The sequence below is a fragment of the Uloborus diversus genome, chromosome 10, assembly GCF_026930045.1.
Source record: "Uloborus diversus isolate 005 chromosome 10, Udiv.v.3.1, whole genome shotgun sequence".
Lineage (NCBI taxonomy): Eukaryota > Metazoa > Arthropoda > Arachnida > Araneae > Uloboridae > Uloborus > Uloborus diversus.
The window spans coordinates 3,712,574-3,738,716 of record NC_072740.1 but is presented as its reverse complement, the minus strand read 5'-3'; the positions used below and the strand labels follow the sequence as shown (position 1 = coordinate 3,738,716).

Below are 26,143 nucleotides of genomic sequence, written 5' to 3'. Positions count from 1 at the left end.
TTTTTTGGTTTTTTGCGAAGGAGTTTAACCTGCGTAAAGTAATGAAACAGGAGCTTACTTGTTTCATTACTTTACGCATAAAAAAGTTTCATTTCCAATAGTAGCTCGATTTCCTTGAAAATAAAACCGATTTTCTGATAAATCAATGCATGATTTCAATCATGCCGTTATTAATTGTAAAGCTTCAGGCTTCAGTCGTTTTGAACTCATACGGAATGTGTGTGAGTCTTGTCCTTACGTCGTAACAAAAAAAAAAGGATAATAATACACTGTAAACAAGACTTCCCTAATCATCCTAGATAAAAGCGATTCAGAGATTTCCTTTAGATTATTTTTACCATCTTTTTTCCGATTAATTGTGATGCGATTCAGTGAATTCTTATTTAACAAGCAAAAGTTTACTGCATGGACCAAAAGTCACACTCTGTTGCAGATATTTCGAACCTCAAACTGGTATAGGTTTTGTCTGAGTGGTTATAAAACATTTCTTAGATAAAGATGTGATACAATGAATTTTGACATAGCAGGCTATAGAAACTTAAATAAAATATATCATGTCGACTAGCTATTAGGTATGCTATTAGCTAGCTTATTACACAGATTAAAAAATCAAGCACAATGCACACTATTTACTAATTAGAGAGTTTAATACAACGAATTATTTACTCGTGTTTTAAACCTAGGTATTTCTGAAAGTACAGATAATACCAGAATAGCAATAAGAATGATGCATGAATCCAACATGTGTTCTTGGATCACTCTCCCATTAGAACAGCGGTTTCCGACCGGTGGTTTGCGAACCCCTGGAGGTTCGCGAAAAAAATATTATAATAGCGGAGTTTTAACATGCCTGTTCCTGATGAAGTTTCATGTTCAAGTGGTTTCAGGCACATTTTGCTCTCTTTTTATTCATTTGTCTCTCGCACATTCTGTACTCTTAACATGAAAATAGTTGCATACTTCCTGACATATTTTATGTTTAAACTAGTGGTACCCGCACGGCTTTGCCCGTAATAGAAAAATTAAAAGGTCTTTTGGTTCGCCTGTATATTTACAAATAATGTATGGTGAATCTTCTCGCCAATTGGCTTGTACCCATGTTACGGTTCCACGTTATGATAATTTCGTATCTCGAAAATTGGCTTGTGTCCATGTTACGGTTCCACGTTATGATAATTTCGCAATTTACTCACCCATCTTATATTTTTGTTCTTAAAATTGGAATAGAAAAAGAAAAAAATCGAATTTTCGAAAAATCGCTTCAAGGTGCACACCCCCATGCTACAAACTAACTTTGTGCCAAATTTCATGAAAATCGGCCGAACGGTCTAGTCGCTATGCGCGTCACAGAGATCCAGACACCTACAGACATCCTCCGGACAGAGAGACTTTCAGCTTTATTATTAGTAAAGAAGATAAAGGAGATGTATGGTGAATTTTCCCGCCAATTGGCTTGTACCCATGTTACGGTTCCACGTTATGATAATTTCGTAATTTACTCGTCCATCTTATGATATTTTTGTTCTTAAAATTGAAATAGAAAAAGAATCACATCGAATTTTCGAAAAATCGCTTCGAGGTGCATACCCCCATGCTACAAACTAACTTTGTGCCAAATTTCATGAAAATCGACCGTAGACATCCTCCGGACAGAGAGATTTTCAGCTTTATTATTAGTAAAGATAGTTTACTCTGTGATTGCAAAGTGCCGGTTTTAGCGCTTCCAATGACAATGATATTCCTGAAACCATGCTGAAAAAGCCCTACTTATGAATACAATGTCTTCAGATGAAAGAATTTGAAAGCGTTCGTTTCCTCAGAAGCTTTTGATCGGAAGGATTGATTAAACTTGATGAAAACATTATATGGAGCATATACGAGAGTCTAAAATATTTTGATGTTTAGTTTCTTAACTATTTGGTTCGACGAAGAGCTATCACTCTTCTCTTGAGTTGAGTCAAAAATGCATAGATCACGCTGTTGTTTGTTGCTATGATTTCCACACTACATTGACAACAATTCCCTTCGAGCTTTATTGTCGGAAAAGGTAAAGAATGGCTAGAAATCTAAAAAAACCACAGGAAGTAGTATGAAATGATATTTACTATAGAAAATTTTCTCGGGTGAACGCTTGGCAGTGAGGTTTACACTGTAAAAAAAAATCAACGAAATTTAACCATGCAACTTAATTTGCGCTATATGTAAATAAGAAATTTATGAAATTTGTGTAGAAAATTTCTCTTGTAGTAAGTGAGCTTAAAAATATTTGTTTTGTTAAAAATTACATATTGTGTAAAAATGGGAGTAAATGTGTATATTGAAAATATATGCTTCTATTATTTTTCAATATACGCATTTTACTCTGCACTTATAGCATAGTTACAAGAAAATTCTTCAGCAACAAACGAATAATGTATGTAGTGTATATCTTTATCAAACAGCTAGGCTCGTAGTCCTTTTCAATGAGACTTAAACCTAGAGATCTCTCTAATTTTACTGTAACAAAAAAAGTTTACTTAGTTAATCTGAGAGTTTCCTCAAAGATATTTTAAAGATCATTCTTTAATTGATTTCTGATTTAGTAATTAGAGATAAATGTACCCTTGTGTCATAAAAATTTCTGCCAAACTTTGAGCTTCTCTCTTCCACAAATATCCCATTTTTAAAATTTTTTCGAAGTTGATTGAAGCTCAACACAGAATAATCACTCTTTATTTTTTTTGTGAATTTGTTTTGTATTCATTTTTTGCGATCATTTTAGTTCGTAGCAATATTTGCAATTCTATATTTTGCAATTGTGTTTTCGTTCTTGTTATAAATTATGGAGCAGCATCAAAATAAAAAAAACTCCCACATTTTATTGTCTATGTGTGTGTGTGTGTGTGTGCACGCGTTTTTTTTTTTTTTTTCCTTGCTTGTTACTTATTACCTACTACCCAAGGGGCTCGCCAATTTCTTTCGGAGTTTGGGAGGGATTCGCAAGGGGGGAAAAGTTGGGAGGCGCTGCATTAGACGATCGATTTCCTTCTGAACATTTTGTACCATCATTTTGTCAATGGCCATCTATGCAACAAATGCATTTAGTACGTAGCCTTTAAAACGGCCCTGTCCTTATGCTGCGTAAAAAGTAAAAATCAGGATACACTATTTCCGTGCGCACCTATTATATAATCGACTTTTTTTAATAGCACTTGAAAATAGTTGCGTGTACTTATGAACGTGCGTTGCAAGTAATATGTCTTAATTACATACACACTTTCTTGCAAATATAAAATTATGACGAGCGTAGAGAGTGGCAGTTTAAAATGCTAAGAAAAAGCCACTGAAGAAAGTCCCGACTGAGAATCGATTCGTCTGGGAAACACGGGTGTAAGTGCACGTGCTGAACAGTTTGCCTTGCTATTACTTTGAAGATTTTATTTCTAGAATCTTGGTAGGTACAAAATTTGTCTAGGAATAAAACTAACTTTTCTTGTGTATTCCATTTCAGATTTGCCAGCACGCACCCTGTCACAAATTAAGTCGTATTTACAAACTCATGTTCGATTATTTTTTCAATGTTTATTGTAAAACTAATTTCGACTAAAAGATTAATGACCTCACACATACTTTTAGACATTAGACTTTGATGTTTGAAACCCGTAAAAACCAAACTGAGCAGAATTAAGTGAATAGCATTTGATTCAGGAAAAATACTTTGAACCAAAAAATGAAATGATTCAAATCAAATCGCAATAATAACTTCTCGTTATTATTTTTTTAAGGTTAAAATTTACGCATTTAAGAAGAGTATTTCAAAGTTATTTATAATAATGTGATCACTATCAAACATAAAAATACCTTCATTTTTTACGAATTATCAAAAACCAAAATAAATATGATTAGTCACAAGCGAATAAAAGACATCCAATTCCATGCAGACAGCGTTCATATCAAATACGTACCTTTGAACAATCAGATTACAGTGATGGCGATTCGCTAAGTTTAGAAAAAATGAAACAACGGATTTGATTGGTAAGAAGTTACACATATTTAAATTCGTGGCTTCATTAAATATCTCGGTCTCTTAGTTTGTTAGAAACGGTTCCCATCTGGCTAGAAACAGTGAGAAGGTTGATACTCCATCACTATAATTGTGCACTTTGACATTTGACTGACACTTGAATAAACGAAACTAAACTGCAATTCGTTACTGTCGACACTTTTGTATTTTACAGAACACCGGTATGAAGAACAACTGCCATATGAGTGGTTTATTCAACAAGTCAAACAAATGGGAAGAGCAATAGAAAGCAAGGTGGTAAAAATTTAAATAAATTAAGTAGAGTCATTACTTGAATAGCTTTATTTTGTTTCATTTATGTACATGACATTCAAGCGTAAAAGAAACTTCATGTTATTTGGGTTCTTTAAACTTAAGGTATATTCAGCAATTTTGCTTCATCTTGAAACACATCGAGAGAGATTAGATTTTCCAACACAATTAATCATTCTGGTTTTACTCGTTCATGGGCAACTTTAATGAAACACAGTTGTTAAAATTTCAATGTCTAACATTTTTCATGATCTGGATAACTTGATAGAAGATCTGTATTGTTAATATTATTTGAGAATTGACACAATATACCTAATGTAATTTGAAATAATGTCTTGAATAATGGCATAGTCTTGAAAATACTAACGTTGACTGAATTCCAAAAATAGGGATGAATAAGAAAATTGAAATTTCTCGTCATTTAAATTATAAATGCTGATTTCTGCTAATGGTTACTTGAGTGTCTGTGGGCTATTTCTAGAAGCGTAACTGTCAGCAAGATATTTCTGGAAAAACACCTGATGCGTATCAAAGCCTTTTCTATTAAGTTAGTTTACAGCTAGTTAACACTGCAAAAGCACTCATTCTAGCATTTTCGCGAGAATGAAGATATCGGTGATTTCGAGAACTGAAAAATTTCTCGAATTTCGTATCTAAAGAGAGATTTATACATAAAAAGTATTTCGCGAGGCTTAAATGTTCGCAATTACAACGGGCTGGCGAAATTCGCGAAAATAAGTGGTTTTACAATAATAAAATACAGAACACTCATTTAACTATAGATAACTAGTCACTTCATGCAGTATTTTCCAAACTTTTCAGATAACTTTGTAGATATGGAGATACATAATGAAAGATTTCTGTAAAGATCTTAAATACCAAGTAATTAACAGGATCCAACAAATTTGGGGAGGGGGACTAAAAGAGCACCTTGGCCACTAGTTTTTCCAGAACGAGAGAAAAAATCTCGTTAAAATACAATTTTCAATCTGGCACATTTTTATTTCTTCTTTTGTCTTCAAAATTTCAAATAAAGTGATGTTTTACATCAACCTAATTAAGATTAAGAAAAACAATCCTTGCACTTTTAAATTAAACAAGAAATGTTTTGAGGATTTAGATTAAGTGTTATTATTATTATTATTTTTCAAATCAATATAGATTTCAGAAGGAATGCTTTTCGAATGCTTCAATGTAGGGAGATTTTCAGCTTTAGTATTTATTTTAATCCTTTTTAAAAATAGTTCTATTTATATGAAAATGAAAATCATAATATTTTTTTTATTTATTTATTCAGTGACAGCGTCTTTTTTGAATCATGTTTGTTTTAAAATGTTTTGATTCAATAAAGCGGCTGATGGAGAATAAAGCAAAAATATGTAGTTATTTTTAAGGGAAACTGTGCATACAATTTAAGAGAACTTTATTTAATTTTTAGTCAAACAAGATAAACTATCGCAAAAAGTATGCCGTTTGCTCAAAATATTCCTTCTGATTATTTACAGAATGTTATCGTAAAACAGAATGAAAAAGCAATTACAAATTCAAATTCTAACTTATATGCTGCGAAAAATGTATCTACCATTGATTGCTATGCTATAAATAGGTAGCAATTAATTTAGACAATTTTCCAGTGTCATAAAACTACATTTGGTCCTCAGAATTCGCCCCTCCTGGTGGCAATGTTACTGCTACTGTTGATAAAGCCTATACTAGAGCACAGAAGCCCCAATAACACCATGTCTTTCCGTCTCACTGGATTTGTTTGAACGTTTCCGAGAAAACGTTCAATAAACGTATAAAACGCCCTGCCTCCTCCTCTTTTTAGTATTTATAAAAAAAGAAATTACTTCTATAAAAGAAGGCAAAGAAAAAAAAGACTGCGCTGATGCCGCTCGTGTTAGTGGAAAATGGTTAATCACATAAAATTTAATTTATTTAGCGGCGTATTTGAGTCAATTCTCCAGTCAATTTTTTTAATGTTAAAGTTATATTTCGTTCCGTTTTTGAGACTTTGATTCAAAAGGACGGCTGATTTCAATTAACCAAAGATTCAACTACCCGGCGCTCACTGTATATTCCTTTTAATTGAAAAAATAAGTTTTATATCGCAAAAGGATACATGGAGTAGATATGTCGTAGCGAAATTTTCTCGAACAAGCGATAACTAAAATATAATTGTGCTGCGGATTAAAAAAAAAATCTGATGCCAAAGATTTGTTATTACTCTGGTGATAAGAAACTCAGAAATTGTTTGCAAATTTACTCAAAGTAAAAGGAAAGCTGTAGATATTGAAGTAAAGCCATATTAATAGTCTTTTATAACAAGGATTGTAATAACGTATTTTGTGGCTGCTACGAGTGGCATAGAACCAAATATGTAAGCTTTTCACATCCGCCACTCACACGCAAAATATTATTCATGAAGCCCTGCAATAAAACATTCTACCCAGTTCGTCTGAAGGAATTTTCAATCGAAATCGATCGATGATGCATGTTGAAAGAACAGATCGTTCATAAGAGCTCCTTCATTGTTAATAAGACGAAATGGTACAAAAATGAACATACTTAGGCATACGCCTTTTTCTGTATATCGCAAAGGTACCTATAATGTATTAAGCAAAATTACATTCACCTATACATTTTGAAGTGAGCATCATCGAAACAGGGCAAGGTGTCATTCAAATTATCTCCAGGTGCTGTTACTTCTCATCAGCTTACCTGTCATTTGGGTACATAAAGACCGAAATGACTGCAATACTAGTTGAAGATACTAAAACGAGCACCCTCCAGGTCGCCTCTAGTGTGATGTTGAAGAATAACTTCCGAAAATGTGCAACGCCACCATGACATTTTTAGAGGGTGCTCACGAAGAAGTTTTTGACTAAAGTAGTTTTTATCAAAAAATTTATAAATGCCTCGACACTGTATCCAAAATAGCATCATGTAAGTTTTTACGCAATAAACTCTAGTAATCGAAGAAGGACATTGTCCTGTATTTCCATCAGGACCAGTTCTCGTTCTCAGTGCTCTACTTTTACGCGAATAACTTTATATAGACGTTAAGGTGAAAATCATCCATAAATTCTCCTACAGCGTGAAGTTCGATTCCAAGCAGTGTCTTAAAACGCAGCGCGGATAAAGAACCCCGAGTAGCCTCATAAAAATCTAAGCAACCTGCTGCCGAAGCAGCATGGAGTTCCTGTGTTGCGTGTTCTAAGTTCCTTTGATAAAATCATTATGCGACCCGGAGCCATTAAAAAAAGGTTAACTCTTTTAGTTTCGGCTTTAGACAACCTACTTCGCAGATATAAGCAGCTGTAGAGGCTAGATTTATCTGCAGATGGAAGAAACCCCGTAAAACCCTAATCGGACTCTCCGCTTTTTAATACGTAGAGTCCAGTGGCAATAAATTGCCTCAGAAATTGGTTCGTTATTTTATAAGGAAATAAATGACGGAAACTTCGCACTAAGGTTTCTAATTGCGTTTATGATCTATTGCATTTAATAATGCCTACGGACTGTGTGGGATGCACTGTGATGAATACTCATCATGAGAAGGTTTGTGGCGTCTACCATTACGAGCCGAAACAGGGCGGGGGGGGGGGGGAGGGGGTTCTACGCACGCAGTTTCATCAGTTGATGTTATAATCCAAACTTGCGCACATATGACTGCAATTACGCATTACATTATGAGCGCCATGAATACACGAATAATCCGAAGAAAAGAGAAGTTGTAGACACGGGCATAACGAATTGAACAATACACACTCGCACGCGCATATATATATATATATATATATATATATATATATATATATATATATATATATATATATTACGATGATACACGTGAAATTCATCATTGAATACATTTTGGCTTCGCTTTGTGAACTAAACTTTTAAAAGCAGGCAAAAGTTTTGAAGATGCCATCATTTAGTATCAAATTATAAGCTGATGGACATTATAAACACTTCTTTAAATGATTAATTCATTAATTGGGGCAGTGATAAGCAAATGGACGCACGTAGACTTATTAAAGTTTTGAGTATAGTGCGTGCTAAGTTATGCTGTTCAGCAGCACTTACCAGGGCTATTAAAATATCTAGCTCGAAATAGATGAGAGTTCCGTCAGCCACGTGTACTAGTTATCTAAATATTATTTTGTTATTTTGGCACTTGCATTCCTTTGGCTCTAGATGCCTCAATTATAATTATTCGTGACGAACATTTCAAGATACGTGTTATAATCTCCACAATCCACAGGTTTTAAAGAAATAAGTGCTTTCAAGCGGAAGAAAAGTTTTGATTGCATTAAAACTCCATTCAATTAGTTCATTATATTTTTTGCTCTGTACTGGCTTTTGGTTTCTAATGACGGCCTGACACGCCTTGGTTGCATTCGTTATCTCATGCATCCCACGTTCCCGATGACTACATGTGATGTGAAGCTTTTGTTGTCAGTTTTACTGCTCTTTCCACGCATAAGGGATGGTAACACGTATACGTAAGTCTGGCACGGAAAGTTTATGTGCCACACTATAAACGCTCGACATCCGCCAGTCTATTAGTTGTCCTATGTCTTTGTCTAATAGGTAAATGGCTATTGGATCCGTTAGTTTGCAATTCTTGAAGAATCAACCAAATAGCTATTTTGTCAGATGACGGAACCCATACCTAGATGAGGATTTTCTGTAACATAACGATGAGTTTCTTTCCCGCATATTTTGTGGTAAGTCTTCGAAGTTATGATATGATTCCTAAATCATTCAGGAGTGTAAACCTTCGTGATAAGTTAGCAGTAGGAACTTAGTTTAACAAATTCTCAGGACACACGCTATCACACTGCTCATTGCATAATTCAATCATTCTGGGGCTGTTGTATCAATTAAATGTATTCAAAGCAGTACATTTTGAAAAGTATTTTACGTAAAATATAAATACTGGTACGCATCAGTTCATTTTTGTAGGAATGATTTAATATTTTTAAAGGAACCTGTGCAATTTTCTGCAATTAAAATTCCAATGACTGTTAGAATGTCATTAAAATCAAAAGAGCTGATACAGCGTTTAAAAAAGTGCAAAAGGCAGAAAGAAAAAGAAATGCTCATCAATGAGGCGTTGCATCGGATTCAAACAATATGAGCGCTCGACCAAGCACTAAATCCAATTAATTGAGGAAAAAAAAAAAAACAAGTCTCTCTTAGTACTAAAACTCAAGCTTGTTAATATAAAACTTTGCTTTCAATTTTTAAGATATGGTAGATGGGGGTTGTTTATGGCTTTAAAAGCAAAAGGTAAGTTGGTAAAAGTAAATGCTTGGCTGCTACTTGTTATTCCGAGCGTCAACCATCATAACCATTTTAAATAGCATGCAGAAGCGATGTCATTGGTCGATACCCTTATCGAAACCAGTCAGAGAACTAATCGCTACGGGCATGAGGCAGCGATATTAATGAACGAATCGGAACGCAGAATCCTAATGGCTCGTGAACAGCAATCAAAAAGAGCGCTTTATAGAAAAATTATCGCCAGCTTTGCATTGCTGGTTGGTGAAGATCAAAACGAAAGATACATATAACTAACAAATAACAGTCTGCAAGACCATTACGAGCGACAGGCTCCAGGGAAGCAGCAATAAAAGAGAATTTCCACGTGGGCCCAGAAAAAAATGGATAATTAAACATATCGCTTACCAGTCTACGACAATTCTCACAAGCATGTCATTGAAGATGCAGCACAACTGAGTAGCTTTAGTACAATGTTTTATTCAGCAGTATTTTCTAATTCGTTTCCCGTTAGGCCCGATAATAGTAGATCGAGCCTTGAAGAACGTCGATAGTCAGGCTGCAATTACCATAATCGGTATAATGATGGTTATTATCATTTTTTCACATAAATAATTCACCTAAAAATTGTCTTCGGCAGCTAATTGAGTGAGCATTAGCGCGATATTTAAAAGTTCGTCATCAGAAATAAGTCGATTGCAGGAATTTCAAGGGGACAAAGATTTGTTTTCTTTTTTTTTTTTTTTTCTTAAACACATGCAAAAATGTAAATGCGTCAAAAATGTTTTCTATACATATTTTTTATAAGTACTCATAATTGTAAGAAAGCCATAATCGAGATTCGATAAAAACCGCGAATTGGGGCCGAGCCACTATTACATTTTGGAGGTGAATATTTGCAGTAAAAACTGCTTACTTCAAATAATGGCTTTCATTAATCAAGGACATTTTCAGATTTTCTCACATTCTATAAAGCTGAGATATTCTGACATTTTAGACCAAGTAAAACCGCTTTAGGGATACTTAAACGATATAATCCATATTCGTTACCGTAATAAGCAAAAGCTATTCTTGAGGTAGATGTCTTTAAAATCGGGAAAGTTGTAAGGAAACACAAACTAGAAAAAATGTATAAGAAGCGCTAAGTGTACAAGAAATTCATGAAAATAAAAATAAAAAAAAAATCAGATTATAAGCATGGTGAGGATTCCTGTTACACGCAAATTTAGAAAGTTTTGGGGCCTGTCCCAACGCATTTTTGGGTGCCTCTCAGAGCTGAACAGAACTATGTAAAATATTTTTCATGCCCCTATTTGGAGTTTTTTTTTAGCTCCCTACGTTGTAGGGGTCCCTCGCAATGTCAAAAGTTTCAATATGGTAAAGGTAAATCCGCCGATGATTCCCATACCGGATAAAATCGCCCAGTGAAAAAGTTTGTCAAGGCTATCATTTTCACGCAGAATAATTGACAGTGAAACCTTAAAACAAAAACTTTGCATATTTACCTCTTACGTAACAGTTTAACACTACTTTAACCTGAAAACATAGAACCTATATCATTTTAAAAAATCAGCATACTTATCAGTCGTTTTAAAACTAACTGTGTGGTTGGCTTATTGATAGGCACCAAAAAACGTCTGCGAATGTAAAGTTAAGAATTTTACAATTTCACTCTGCAGGTTCTGAAGGTTTTTTTTTTTTTTTAATTTTTTTTTTTCATTTGATTGTTTGCTAAGCAAGAGTGTAAACACTCTAGAAAATTTTTAATGGTTTTCAAATTAGTAAAAATTTACCATTTAAAAGTTTTGCGAGGAAATAAACGATTGTGTGTACGGATGTTTGAAGAACTAATTTGATGTTATACCCGGAGAAAATCAAACGTGCAATAAAAATCTCATTGGAACGCTTTGAGGCTTTGCTGTATTTTTTAACCGACTTCAAAAAGGAGGCGGTTATCAGTTCATACCGTATGTATGTTTTTTTTTTTTTTTGTCCATTCACAGCGTCTCACCTAGTGAACCGATTTTGATGATTCTTTTTTTAATGGATAGGGGATGGCTCAACTTAAGTCCCATTACTTTGTTTGACCATATTTGTTCTTTAGAAAAAAAGTTATGGGCAAAAAACAGTAAATTTTATGCAAATTCCCAATTAAATGATTAAAATGATATGAAATCCATTGTTATAAAAGTTTGGTGCCATATAACAGTAACATTAATAGTAATAGTAATGATAATTTTGAATAAAGGCTTCTCTGAAGTAAGCATCAAGTTTCTTCAGTGTCATTGCTCCATAGTGGTGGAAAAGCTAACCTGGAAGCGAGGTGATGCAGTGATCAGGACCTGCTTAGCCTTCACAATACTACCAAGTTATGTTTGCCTCAACTATACAGGATTCCATCACAAGCAACTGGTATGCTGTGAAATGCAAATTAGTTAGGGATATTTAAATGGTTATAATTAAATTAACACTCAGATGAATTCCAGGGAGGAACAAATATAAATTTTTAGTGCCAATCGCTTAAAGTTTAAGGCGTGCTTATAGTTTTCTTTTAGTATGGAGCATTTTTATGAAAAAAAAATAAGGTAAAGTTTCGTAATAGCAACTTCTGACTTTTACTGAAATATCTACATTTACACTAAAAAGAATGAAATTAAAAAAATTTGAAAAAAAAAAAATAGAACCGACTTCAAAATTGCTCTAAAAAGTGAAAAATAATTTTATTCTTTAAACACCATCGATAATACTTTTAAACATAATTTTTGAAGTTGGCGCAAAAACGACAGATAAGATCATTCAGAGCCATAACTCAACTACAACTATAAATTTAACCAGGCTTAGTTTCTTCACTACCACCTACATGCATTGATAACAGCATATTTGGGTAACGATATAAATGTTTCGTTCCGAACTTTGGATGATTTTCTTAAAAAATTATGAACGAAGTATGGTTACACTGGATTTTACTTTTTGTTTTTGCGCCAACTTCAAACATTATGTTTAAAAGTATTATCGATGGTGTTTAAAGAATAAAATTATTTTTCACTTTTTAGAGCAATTTTGAAGTCGGTACTATTTTTTTTTTTTTTCAAAATTTTTTTATTTTCATTCAAAAACTTAGTACCAACGAAGTACCTGCATATAATTTTATTTAGATTTTGGGCCAAGTAACGGAAAGTGCACCGTGTGCATATGAGGCAGTGAGAAGCAAAGGGATGTAAGTGGCAAAATTACAAATTTGGAGATAACCAGCACACATGGTAGGTGATCCTCTCCTCTGTCTTTGGGCAAGAGATGGTACTAGTAGCCCTGGTATGTGCTGCCATACAGCATGATTTAGAACATAAAAAATTTCAATGAAAGCCTACCTAGGATGTTATCTTTAAACGCGTTTTACTCAAAACTTGAAAATGTCCACTTACATCCCTTTGCTTCTCACTGCCTCATATGTAGGTAAGCATTAAAATTTAATTAGCCTTTAATTGATTGCTCAATAGAGTGATGTATCTTGTCTTATGCTCATTAACTCTTTCAGATTGGTCAATAAAAAGGTTTTCCAGTAATACTCTGGTAATCAAAAATGGTGGGATACATATTAACCTACCTAAAAATTAATAGCTACACAAATTCACCTTTCCTTTGCTCAATATTTCAAATGTTTAATAGCTTTTGCTGTGAAGCGATTCATGAATTCGACTTTAGCTAAGTTCCCGAATATGTCACTTTACAACTCTCGAAAAGAATGGCCAGAACAGATTTCAAAGCCTTCAATTTTAGGGCTAAAATAGGAAGTTATCGTTAGTTTAAAGTCCTGCCCATAAAGAAACGATAAATATTCCTTAAAAATTTTTCAGTGTGTCAGTGGCAAACGTGAAACTCGGGTGTTTATTTTTATTGGCATCGAGATGCCTAATCAATAAAAATTCAAGTCAATGATAACCGTTTCATGCTTTCATAAAATATTAATATGTAGCACTTTCCGAAGATAAGTTGAAAAGATCAAGCGCCGTATTCATAAGCTATGCAGCATGAATATTATGTCAAGGAGCTTGCAAATAGACGCAGCCATGTGTGCATAATAAAATGCTGTTCCTTACGCGATGGAAGAAACATACCGGTATTTCTATTTCTGCAAGAACTTCCAATGCGGATTAAAGGCAGGAAATCATTGAACATTTGCAAACTCTCAAAATTCATTGCATGGCCAATTTTCTCAAAAGATTTACAGGAGAAAATAGAACTATGAATTAAATAAATAAATGAAGAAGTATCTCTCTTTCTCTCTTTATGTATGTTTATATATATATATATATATATATATAATAAAAGTGAAAATTATTGAAAAGACCACACCAAAAGCCCATAGATGCGCAACGCAGCAAAACTAAAAAGCCAAGTAAATATAAAATAAGTAATCCAAATTCCAAACGTGGGAAACGGACGACTGGCATGTTTCTGGAATGATCTTATGGATATGGATTTATTTTTTAATTTCACGCTGACAACTGGAAAGAATTCTATCATGTTGAACATCGGAATGATTTCTGTTTATATATATCTCAAGGTAAGATAATTTTTTTATTGGCAGGTACTGTCCCGTGGATGGCTAATTATCGGAACTTGTTTTCCTAATTAGTGGAGGCGAAACCCCTGCTTTTAGTTTTAGGTTTGAGCTCTTGTTTATTGTTTATAGTTTAGCACGTGGTGCATTTGCCCAATGTTACTCTATATTGCATGTTTAAACATTCTCTTTTAGATCATAGTTAAAACATTTTGGTCTTTTGACCATACTTAATAAATCCTCCACGGCTGATGAGCTCTGGATTCATACTTTATCTTTTCCTATTTAATAGCTTTTTGCAATTTTCCTTTTTATCATCATTATTTTTACATAATTTGTTTAATATTTGGAATTTGGCTTACTTATTTTATATACAGGGTGTCCCAAAAGATCGTTTACAAACTTAACATGCTGGTCTGCCATATCATGATGAACAAGATTTACATAGTAACATACGTTCGCAAGCCCAATGCTGGCGCACTACGCACACCAAGTCAGGCACTAACGGATGCAGAACACGTCGCATATTTATTACACAAAGACGATTTTACACAACATTTTAGTTTTCAAGGAAGGCTTATAGCTGTTGTTGAAATTTGCTGCCTTTAACTGTCAGACACCGTCGCAACGAACGAAGTACCGACCGTCGTAATAACGATCCATTCTGACAAGATTTCTCTGATCGCTGCGTTGTCGTTGCAACGTGATTATGAGAGCTGGCAGGACTCAAATTTTAGCAACTGCTTTAAGCTTTCCTAAAAGATTAAAATGTTGTATAAAACCGTCTTTGTATAATAGATATGTGACATGTTGTGCATCCATTAGTGTCTGACTTTGTGTGCGTGGAGTGCGCCAGCATTGCGTTTGCGAACACATGTTCCTATGTAAATCTTGTTCATCATGATATGACAGACCAGCATGTTAAGTTTGTAAACGACCTTTTGGGACACCCTGTATATTGTTTTTTGGTTTTTCCTGTCCTTGTTTGTAAAAAAAAAATTTTTTTAACTGTTAAAAGGGTACTTTGTTTTTAATAGAGTTCAAACCAATTGGCAGAAGCTTATGTATTATGTTAAAAAATCGATGTTGCTGTAGAGGAAAATAGGTTAGTTCTCGATGACTTCATTTTTATAATACATACGTCAAAAACTAGACTTTGGGACAGGGCCCAATTTCCTAATAGGCAAAGTAGGCAGCTGCCTAGGGCGGCAAACTTTTCAGGGGCGGAAATTTTGCTTTAATTGCATATTTTTTAAATGATTTTTTTAATTCTTGAAAGTAAAATATTAGCATTCTTTCAGTTTTCAGAGAAAAAATTTTTTCCAGTCATTTAATAATGGTTACTTTCACACATCTTATGAAAATCAAACGTTTTTCCTTCATGGTAATTGATCAGCGTAAAATAGTAAGTGAAGACGAAAAGCGGGTGTGAATTTCAAAAAGTGTCATTGCGTTTATCCCGTTATTGCCTTCATTTTTCAGTACTTTATCTGCGTCGCCATTATAAGGAAACGTTTTAAAACTTCAAAGAATGAAAGGGAACATGTTTTATGAAACCATAGGGCCCTGAAAACATAATAACCATGTTCTATTAATTGATAATAATAAATAAATATACATATTGTAAATATTATTTAAATTGGTCTTATGTGAACTGCTTGATAACTTGCCCAAGAGCAGTACTTGAGCCATGTGAACCATGTACACAATTAAATAATATAAACAGAGGCGCATTGAACTAAAATTTTTGGGAGGAGGAAAATTCTAATTTTACCGAATGATAAAACACGACCTTATACGCATATCATACATATGTAGATAACATCTAATGAGAAGGAACGTTATGTCATTACATACAATTTTAAAAATTTTAAAAAAGAAAATAAGAATATGTTGCAATATTATCTCCAAATTTTCTGAATCGTCCGAAAAATGTGCTGAATAAGGAATTTTTTGGGAGATCGTGGTGACCTCCCATCAAGTCGTCATTTCTTTATAAGCTTGACAGTTTAAATTTCGGGAACTTTTTTTGCCTGTTTTTGAGTTTTTGCTTCTTTTAGGGGGAAGAAGGCGGCAGATTTTAAATCTGCCTAATGGCGGCATGGAGCTAAATTCGGCCCTGATATGGGATTAGCCATATTAAGAGCTAGAATGATATGTCCTGCATTTAAAACCTGCGTAATACAATTGGGAAAACTGTTCAAATTCCATATCATCTAACTTCGTTCATGAGTTTATGAGGACTGAGGAACACAGCATTCGTAACATATCTATTAAAACCAATCAAAGTCTATAACATCGTATTATACTTTGTCTGTGCCAATCAGGGCCTCATTTCCCAATAGGCAGAGTGGGCAGCTGCCTAGGGCAGCAAAATTTTCAGGGGCGGCAAATTTTGCTTGAGCCACACATTTTTTAAATGATTTTTTTTTTTAATTCTTGAAAGTAAAATATTAGCACTCTTTCATTTTTCACACAAAATTTTTTTTCTTGAAACTTAATAATGATTACTTTCACACATCGTATGAAAATAAAATTTTTTCAATCATGGTAATTGATTAGCGTAAATATATACAGAGGAGCAACAAATTAAAATTTTTGGAGGAAAAAAATTCTAATTTTACCAAATGATAAAACACGAGCTTACACGCATATCATAAATACGTACACAACATTTAATGAGAAGGAACGTTATGCATCATTTAAAAAAAATTAAAAAAAAATTTAATAAGCAAAATTTGCCGAATAAGGAATTTTTTGGGAGCTCGCAGTGACTTCCCATCGGTGCGCCCCTGAATGTGAAACGTGATCATTTCTTCATAAACTTGACAGTTTAAATATCGGGGACACTTTTTATCGTGTTTTTGAGTCTTTGCTTTTCTTCTGGGGGAGGGGGGGGGGGGCACATTTCAAATCTGCCTAGGGGCGGCATGGAGCTAAATTCGGCCCTGGTGACAACCACAGCCATTCGTAACACATTTTTTAAAACCATTCAGAACCTACAACATCTTACTCCGTCTATGAGGACAAAAATATTCAGAACATATTTAAGGAACGGATCAAAGCCTATACGACTATAAAATGACCCCTGTAATCGTAACTCATTTAGAAAAACTAAATAAAACGTATGGCGGATTAGTCCGTCTGTAAAAGCACTATTTAGCTTCAAACCCTCAAACGTCTTATCGAGGCAGTGGAACTTCTAGATGCTTCGTCAAACTTCAAGAAATAAATTTTGTAGAATTGCGATTTAATGGTACTGCATTAAAAGTATCAAATTAACTGCTTTCTTACACAGGTTTATTACCTCTCACGCAGAAAGAAAAAGCAAAGACTTGAAATTGTAGGGTAGAAATTGTTCTATTTCGTTTCCTAAAAATACTTATTCTGAACATTTTTTTCCCCTCTTCTTTCACTTAATAATTTAAATAAATATCCATGATTTGTACCCACTTGTTTACTCCTACAAGTTGGTGGCGTCAGTAATAAAGAAAATATCAGATTTGCGAAGTGCGATAATAGTGGATAGCCGAATTTTTCCCCGGAGAAAAACCACCAACAGTTACAATTTACTATTTTTGATAAATCAAATACATTATTCATGACTGAATGTCGTTAGTTTTGTTTTCTTTTTTATGTCGAGACGAAAAAGGTAATTATTTATTTGAATTAATTTTTCAAAGCTATACGTAAAAGTAACGGGGCGTGACAATATGAAATACCATGCGACGTCACGCTGGACTTAATTTGGCTATCGAATAATTCAATGTGCTGGGGATTTTTCCAAATCAGGTTGAAGCTTTTTGTTGAAACGAGCAATGTTTCATGCAAAGAAATTGGTTCATTTTTGGATTAAATTGAATAATGTAACCAAAATAACTCGAAAGCGTAAAACCAAGTAAGACTCTTAACAAAATGATAAGTAAAAATATGCATCACTAGAAAACTGACACGCCAGTCATCGTGAGTAGTTTCTTATTTCATTTATTTTCTGCCTACAAATGCTACGCTTATTTTATTAGAAAGTATCGAAACTAGAAATAGGTAAAGAGCAGTATGAAAATGAGTTATAATTTTTGTATTTTTATTTTATGACAATTTAGAATTGAAGCTGCTGATCTATTTTCTGTAGAATTATTTAATTATTTTGTTTTAAGCATTACATAATATTTTGAATGGTAAAACTTCCGAAATCAAAATACTGCAAAATTTAATTTCTGAGTGTTTTCTTTGCACGTTATAAATTACCTTTTTTAAACATTTGTGAGATGAGAAACGTTTCACAAATTGATTTTTTCTGCTTAGTGTTTCATACCTAAGAAGTCCAGTGGCACTTCGTGCCTCCTCATTGCAGATTTGAGTTTAATTCCCCATTGGGCACAGTTGACTCGACCTTTCATCCCATAAGTGGGTCAATAAAATGAGTACCAAGCATGCTTGGAAACTAAACACTGGAGGTTCCGCATTCGGCTGACCACCTTACTGAAACACCTGCCTTTGCACCCCACAGCCCATGGTCATGAAGATTGAGATGGGCACGGTGGGATTGCCTCCAATGTTGCGCCACTGAGTTTAATTTCATACTTATGACTTAGAAGCGGTAAAAATAAATGTTATGTGTCATAAGATTTAAAAGAAAGTGAAAAGTTGCAAAACTTAAATGTAACATCTGACTGTTTTCTCTTGCATTAAAATCACCTTAAATGGGTCATTCTTCAAAAAGTGTAACTTTTCTGTCACAAGCCTTTTACAGTAAAAAATTTAAGGAACGATTCATTTAACAATGATTTTTAATTTCATCAAAAATCTCTCGATTTAAACTTGCCATCAATTTTTGAATAACAAGTTTTGTTTTAATGTATTTTTGGTTTACAACCTGTGAATTCTCACCTCCGTGGCATGTCACACACTTTGTGTGGCTGTTTATGTTGCTTAATAACTTGATTAATTAAAAGTATATACTTATTTATTGATTATTCCTTTCACAAGTGCCTCAAATACTAATTGTTTAAGTATATTTAACTTTTTAATATTGTGTTATAGTTCGTTTTAGTAGGACAAGAAGTCATGTCACACAAAAATTTACTAATTACTATTTTACATGCATTTGGAAATACTAATTAAGCCATACTTTAATTAAGAGAGCTTAATATTATATTCCTACTAATCATTAAAATAGCTGATTGATTGTACAATTAACAAAATTACTACTTTGATATTAAATTGGCTTCAATTTTTGAATGTTAAAAGTTTTATTCTTTTTTTTTTTTTTAATTTCTATGAACAAGAGATTATTTTATTTAAGTAGAATAATTGAAACTTAGCTGGGCCATTGTTTATAGTTACTTCTAGTAGGTAACACTTTCATGTAAGAACAAAAAAAAAAATGGAAACAAAAGGTTTCGAAATTGAAAAATATTTGCAGTCAAAAGTTAGGTTTTCTAAAGAATTACCCAAATGTGATAATATTAGTAAATAACAGGTTGGAATTTTCTACTATAGTACTATACTATTCATTCATTGTATAAAAAATTATTTTCCTATTAATTGTCAACTATTTATGTTATTTACTATTCAGTTGCTGACTAAATATTAAGGTATTCGGCCAAACCAAGTATTCGGATTTGTGTGCCAAATAGCCAGTATACCAAAAATGAACTGCATCTTCAATGTATCCCTAATTAAAACAATGAGCTTTTTCAAAGTTGGTGGGTATGTATGTTAAAAACCAGTGTGCATGTGTGGTTGAAAACATTGTCCTACTATTGAGTGCAGTAATTTAGTGTGGTTGAGTAGTACTTAGGATGATTACTGAGTACTCAACCCAAGTTCATGCTACTGGGTCAAGTACCGAATATCTTTTTTTAACGAACAACTGACATACACAAGGGAAAATTTTTCACTTATTGGAATATCTATATGGATATTGAGCATGAAATAAGTTTTCAATTAAAAAGGAAATCCAAAAAGATTTAAAGTTTAAAATTTAAAACTATTTTTTCTGAATTTGTGGGGGAAAAATTGAAATTGATTTAAAAAACTTAATTTTTCCATCACAGTTCTTTCTCGCATAAAAAATTAATCATAGATAGCTTCTTTGTGCTTTAAAAATTTTTGACCAATACTTTTACTGGGAAGTCTCTTATTTTGGGGTAAGGAGCTGAAGATTCCTGGAGTTTGTCTTTTTCCTTCCAACAATGCTACATGTTTTCTATCTTTACACTTTCTTTTCGAACTAAAAAAAAAATACTAAACCAGTAGAAATGCATCCTTTAGGACTAGACTCGGACTCCAACATTATTCTTATAGCGAACAAAAGTGGTTTTATTCAAATATGTTTTGTGTTTTTATTTATAAAATTGGTTTAAAAGTTTTATTTATGTATGGGAAAATGGATGAAAAGTTATGCAATAAAATAGTTTAATTTATTTATCCCTTGTGTCCCCCCCCCCTTTGCCCCTCTACTAGAAAATCTGCTACCATGCTTATGTATGGGGTCAAAAAGCTTGGATGCTTATGCTCTGTAAAAATATTTTCAATATCTGGGTTTATCATATTGTAGATGCCGTCAGGAAATAGCCCAGTATTGGCACTAAATGAAAAATGTTTTTTCTCTGAAATTTCCCCTTATACTTGTCCTACAGTTGCAGGTTTCCCCCAAGATCTTTGAAAGACTCCAAATTGCTTAATGTTTAATTATATCTCTTAATGATCATTATTATTGTTTATGTTTTCAATTGATTTTCTTTCTTCTCTTTTTGAAATTGATGTTCACTAAATATTCATAGCCTCATTTTGTTTTCTTTTCAAAACAGACCATATATTTTGAATTGATGTCGGGAAAAATGCTTTTCTTTGTCATTCGTTTGATTTGATGAAACAAATTTTTCGATATTTACATGTTTACCAGCTTTTATGCATTTTGGCAGTTACAATGTCTTTCGATCTAACCTTCATTTTTTGTTTAATTTTATTGTAGCTTATATTTCTATGTATGCTTGTGCTTTTCCTAGGATTTCTGGAAATTATGTTAAAATCCTTGTAAAATCATATTAGGGAAGAAAACCTTATGAAACCAGGGAAAGGGGTGAAGAAAAATAGGGTGCTTTAAAATGCTTTATTTTGATTTTCTCTATTTAGTAGGAATGCTGCCCTGCTTTAAATGTGTCAAAAATAAATCATTCTTAATTTTCCTTATGGTAATTTCTTTTTAGGGCATTATTTTGGAGAAATTACTGAACTAAAGGATCCAAAAGGAGAAAAGATTTTTAAAAAGCGATTCAACCAAGTTTTAAAAAAATTGACCATAATTTCTCTTCCAAAAACGTTTTTTTGTAATTATGTTGTTATTGAACTTGTAATTAGTGTAAAATAAACCTTTTTGATGTTTTAAACTCTTTGTCTTCATTGTTGACACTTCCGGATATTGTCTCTTTTTATTTCTTATGTAGACATGCTCACATATTTTTTTGGTAATGATTTTTGAGCTAAAATTCTTTCACTCGATAAAATTGTTTTAGAGATGCTTACCTTTAATAGATACTTATGGTGTTTAAAAATTAATTTATCCATAAGTTTATGCTAGCTAGTGAAAAATGCAGTCTTTTTTTTTGAAGTGCACAAGTTTTTAATTTATGTATAATTTAATTAATTTATAAATTTTTAAATATGAAGTATAAATATGTTTTTTTAATAATCTAAATAACCTTTTTGAATGTTCTATGTTATTTGAATGAACAAGGTCAGCAAACAAGAAAAAAAACGAACGAACCAATAAAAAAAACACAAGATTGCCAATGTTGGTAACATGTTGTGTTTTAGTGATGAAACAAATTCTTGTGTATGTAAGCATTTTGCATAAAATATTAAGTGTTGTATTTTACTATAATCCATACAGCAAAAGCTTTACTGACTTTGTTTTTTTCACTTATGTTTCCCCTATTTCACGGGATTTTTTCTATATTTCTTTTCATACTTCTCTCTCTTAAACGTGCATTCTAATTTTTAAAGATCATTTAATAGAATATTTGTAATTCTGCCAACTGGGGCCCTCAAACTGCATTACTAACAGTGTTAGCCTATTTTACGTATGAATTGAATTGTAAAAATGACTTGCATTTTATTGTGTTCTCAAAACTTTTATTCATAACTTGGTACTTATATGACAATAAACTAAGTTTTAAAGCACCTAATAATTTATGGGCAATGACGATAAAGAATGACATTTTTTTATGAACATCATGTTAATTTACAGGAGGCAGTGACTATAGAAAAGTTTTATGAGCATAACGCCAATTTACCGGCAGTGATCCTAGAAAACGAATTATAGCTTTTACGGAAGCAATATCAATTTACGGGCAATAGGCCTAGAAAATAAATTTTAGCTTTTACGGGAGCAATATCAATTTGCGGTCAATGGCAGTAGAAAACTAATTCTAGCTTTTACGGGCATATAGTCAATGTACGGGCAGTGGCTGTAAAAAAAAAGAATATAATTTTCACGAGCACATTGTCAGTTTATGGTCACTCACTTTTTATTTTACGGGGAGGAAATTACGGGCAAACCTATTATTTTTACGGTCATGAAATATTACGGGCAGAATATTATTTTTACGGGCAGTGACCGGACCACTTTCTGCCGGTCACTGACCGTATTCTAATGGTGAAATTTCTTAGAGTGATGCGTCTGGGTCTTCGGAAACAATTGGAATGTATTCAATTGCTGAACGTTCTTCTGAAGAACTGGAGAGTCTGCTGGTTGCAACCTACGCTCATATTTCAACAACTTAGAATTTCTACAAACAAATTAAATAAAATGTGAGCACACTTACCCCCAAAATTGCAGTAGTGCGTTCTTCTTTTTTCTAATTCAGGGTTATTTCGTCGGTTAAACCTGGGTTGCAAAGAAGATTCAGAATTCTTTGAAACCGGGAAAGGAGCTGGATATGGAGGCGGTGGTGTCTTTCTTGGTAGACTTTCCAAAGGTGGGCTGGTATTCGGCTCTGAAGGTGGGGGTGTTAGAGGTTCATAAGAGCCATTTGCATTTGGTATGCCACCGGGAGCTCCATTGCTATTCAGTCTGAAACATCTATTGTTGGCATCGGCGAATTGCCCTTGATGATTGTGCGAATGAGGATGTTGTGTGTGCATAGCAGGTGCTGATGAAGAAATTGAAGGTGAGTTAGGGTAAGATGTAGACGGTGGGACAGCGGATTGGATTCTTGGCCTAAAGCATTCGGGATCTTTGGCAATTGGTGAAGGGACACTTCCCATGAACAGTTGGGGTTGCTGCTCTGAAGCACTGTAAGTTCCATTGCTACCGCCACCAACAGTGTAAGGGCAGTGGTTTCGCACCAATTCTGTTTTAACTGATACAGCATCTTGGCTGGCTGGTATCACACTGCCATCTAGCTTATGGCGAACACTGGAGCAGTGATCTCCAAAAGCCGCTGGCTTCGCAAAAATATCAGATGAACAATCGTTCTTCCCATTCCCCCCCTGATGCGAATGATGATACAAAACATTTCCTCCGTTTTCATGGTAACTAGGGTTTATTCCGTTGTAGTTTGAGTTCATATCAGTAACAGAGCTACTAGTTCCATTGTTGTAATTCATTCGCATATCAGTGTTGCAATGACTATTGTAACATGAACCGGGGACAGTGTTATTAAAGTTTGAACTATAATCAGCATTTCCAGGATGAGAGAGATAGTTCAGCCTTAAATCGTTCTGGTATGCCATAGCGGTTCTGTTAAAGTTTTGGCTAAGCTCTGTCGCGGAAACTGCCATCCTACAAGAGGTATCAGGATAGCTGTACATGGATTGCGAACTCGAAGGCTGGCCCATAAAATAGGCTGGATTTCCAAAATGTCCAGATTGACTATAAGAATTATTTAAACCACCACTTATCATATTGTCATGAGGGCCGCTGCTTACTCTACTTTGTGCCATAAACATTTTTGATGTGGAAAAAGCTATATCTTCTTCACTTGTCTTCGAGGAAAAATATCCTTTAGTAGAACTTAAGTAATCAGTTTTATGAGCTTCAAACTGCTGATTGTAACTAGATACCTCTTTTTGCTCTTGAGTTCTGCTACTGTTCAATGTTCTTGGAAAACTGATATTTTCATGGCAAATTTTAACTCGGTCTTCACCATAGGCTAATGGATTTGGAGCGTTTAAATCTATGGTGCAATTATCCAAAGTTTTCCCTAAATTGCCATCAGCACAATTATTTCCCAAATTTTGACACGGCTTCAAAACGTCGTCACCGAGTTCACCATTAAAAGAATCCCGTCTAGTTTTATTACGATAATATTTTGCAGAGTTTGTTTCTGTTGATTCGATTAAGACTGGATCAAAGCATGGCGAATTTTCCTTCTCATAAACCTAAAAAAGAAACATAAAATCAGAAACAGGAGAAGACATTAAAAATAAACTAGTAAAATGACGATATACTTTACAACTAAAATTTTACTATGTCGGAAACTTTAATCGTAAATTTTCTTTTACACTTCTTTAGTTCATTTTAGTTTAACCTGAACTAAGATTTAAAATTATTTTTTAAAAATGGTCCGCATAGTTACTCAAATGAATAAATAAATACGAAATTATATGCCTACAGTTTCAATAGCACTTTCGAGTGATTGTTTTATGTACTAAATTAAGTAATTTTCGTAAATAATGTTTAAAATTAAAGTTAAAAAAAAGCACACGGAGTCTGCAGCAAAAGTGGGAAGACTTTTACTATAGCTAACTTCATGGTATAAAAATATGACTCGACTTACATCGACCCTGTGCACAATGACGCGTTATGTAATAACAGCTTTTGGAAAAGAATTAGTTGACGTCCATTTCAAGTAAAATTATTAGCAGCCATAATAGAGCTAAAGGCAAAAAATCTCATAAAGGAGCTATATCTGTACACTGGTAGCTAAAATTATTTCATCACACCAGAGAGAGTTCACCAATGTTACAGCTCTATCTCGAAAAGTTAAGATTTTGGTATTTGCTTGTAATTCTGCTTCAGTTCTGTCTGTGGGGTGGTAACTTTATGAGTAATTATTTCAAACTCTCAGTCACATTTTGACTATTAAAATAAATAAATAATAATAAAGAAATATGTTTCGGGAAATTAAAACTAAAATTTACCTAACAAATTGTACATTTCATTTGTGACAAAATTATACCGTATTATCCCGCATCTGCCGACATGCCGCAAAATTCTGGGCTTACCTAGTTTTGAATAACCGTTGTCTGGTTCTTTCCGGTACGCCGACAGAAACGAGGTTAGGAAAATAAATTTAATTTAATATAATATACGTTTAACTTAAAAAAATATTGCGAGTTCAACATATAATTTATTTATACAGTCTCCATATATCGAAGTAGCAAATTGCCGGAAAAAAAAATCGATATATAGAAATTTCGATATATAGAAACGATCTTATTTTTATCCTAAAAATCTCCTAAAACATTAAATTAAAGCTAATTTTCGTGTATGAAACCTAATTTCTAATTTATACAAGCATCGGATTAATTGAAAGTTAATTAAAAAAATAACAGAAATTATATTTTTGCGCCTTCATACATCTTCATTCTTTATCAATTCAACTTGATCCGCAACATTAAGGGATTTTCGTTTTGACAAATCGAGAGAAAAGTAAAAAATTAATCTACTTAACTTGAATGATTTTTACTGCAGCTAAAACGACTAGGAACGATAATCAACAGACAAAAGGGATGACTTGAAACTGATTTTACAATATTACATGTTACAACTAAGATATTTGAAATAAACTTGAGGGAATTTAAGAATTCTAGAACGAAACAACGACCTATCTACATACCTTTCAACCCCAGATTCCTTATGAGTTTCGTAGCAACCTTTTGTGAACATAATTTTCTCCCCTAACCTTTATTTTTCATGAGAAAAAGTCTAAAAAGGAAAAAAAAATCTACGAATGTCTCGAAAAAAA

General features: G+C 33.4%; 1 protein-coding gene across 1 annotated transcript in view; it reads right to left on the bottom strand.

Moving 5' to 3' along the window:
* Positions 1–24,122, bottom strand: part of LOC129231626 (Krueppel-like factor 2) — a 39,970-nt gene extending 15,848 nt beyond the window's left edge. The window contains exon 1 of the mRNA XM_054865992.1: positions 22,997–24,122. Within this exon, the coding sequence (XP_054721967.1) occupies positions 22,997–24,122 (1,126 nt within the window). The remainder of the gene's footprint in view (positions 1–22,996) is intronic.
* Between the last annotated feature and the right edge of the window lie 2,021 nt (positions 24,123–26,143).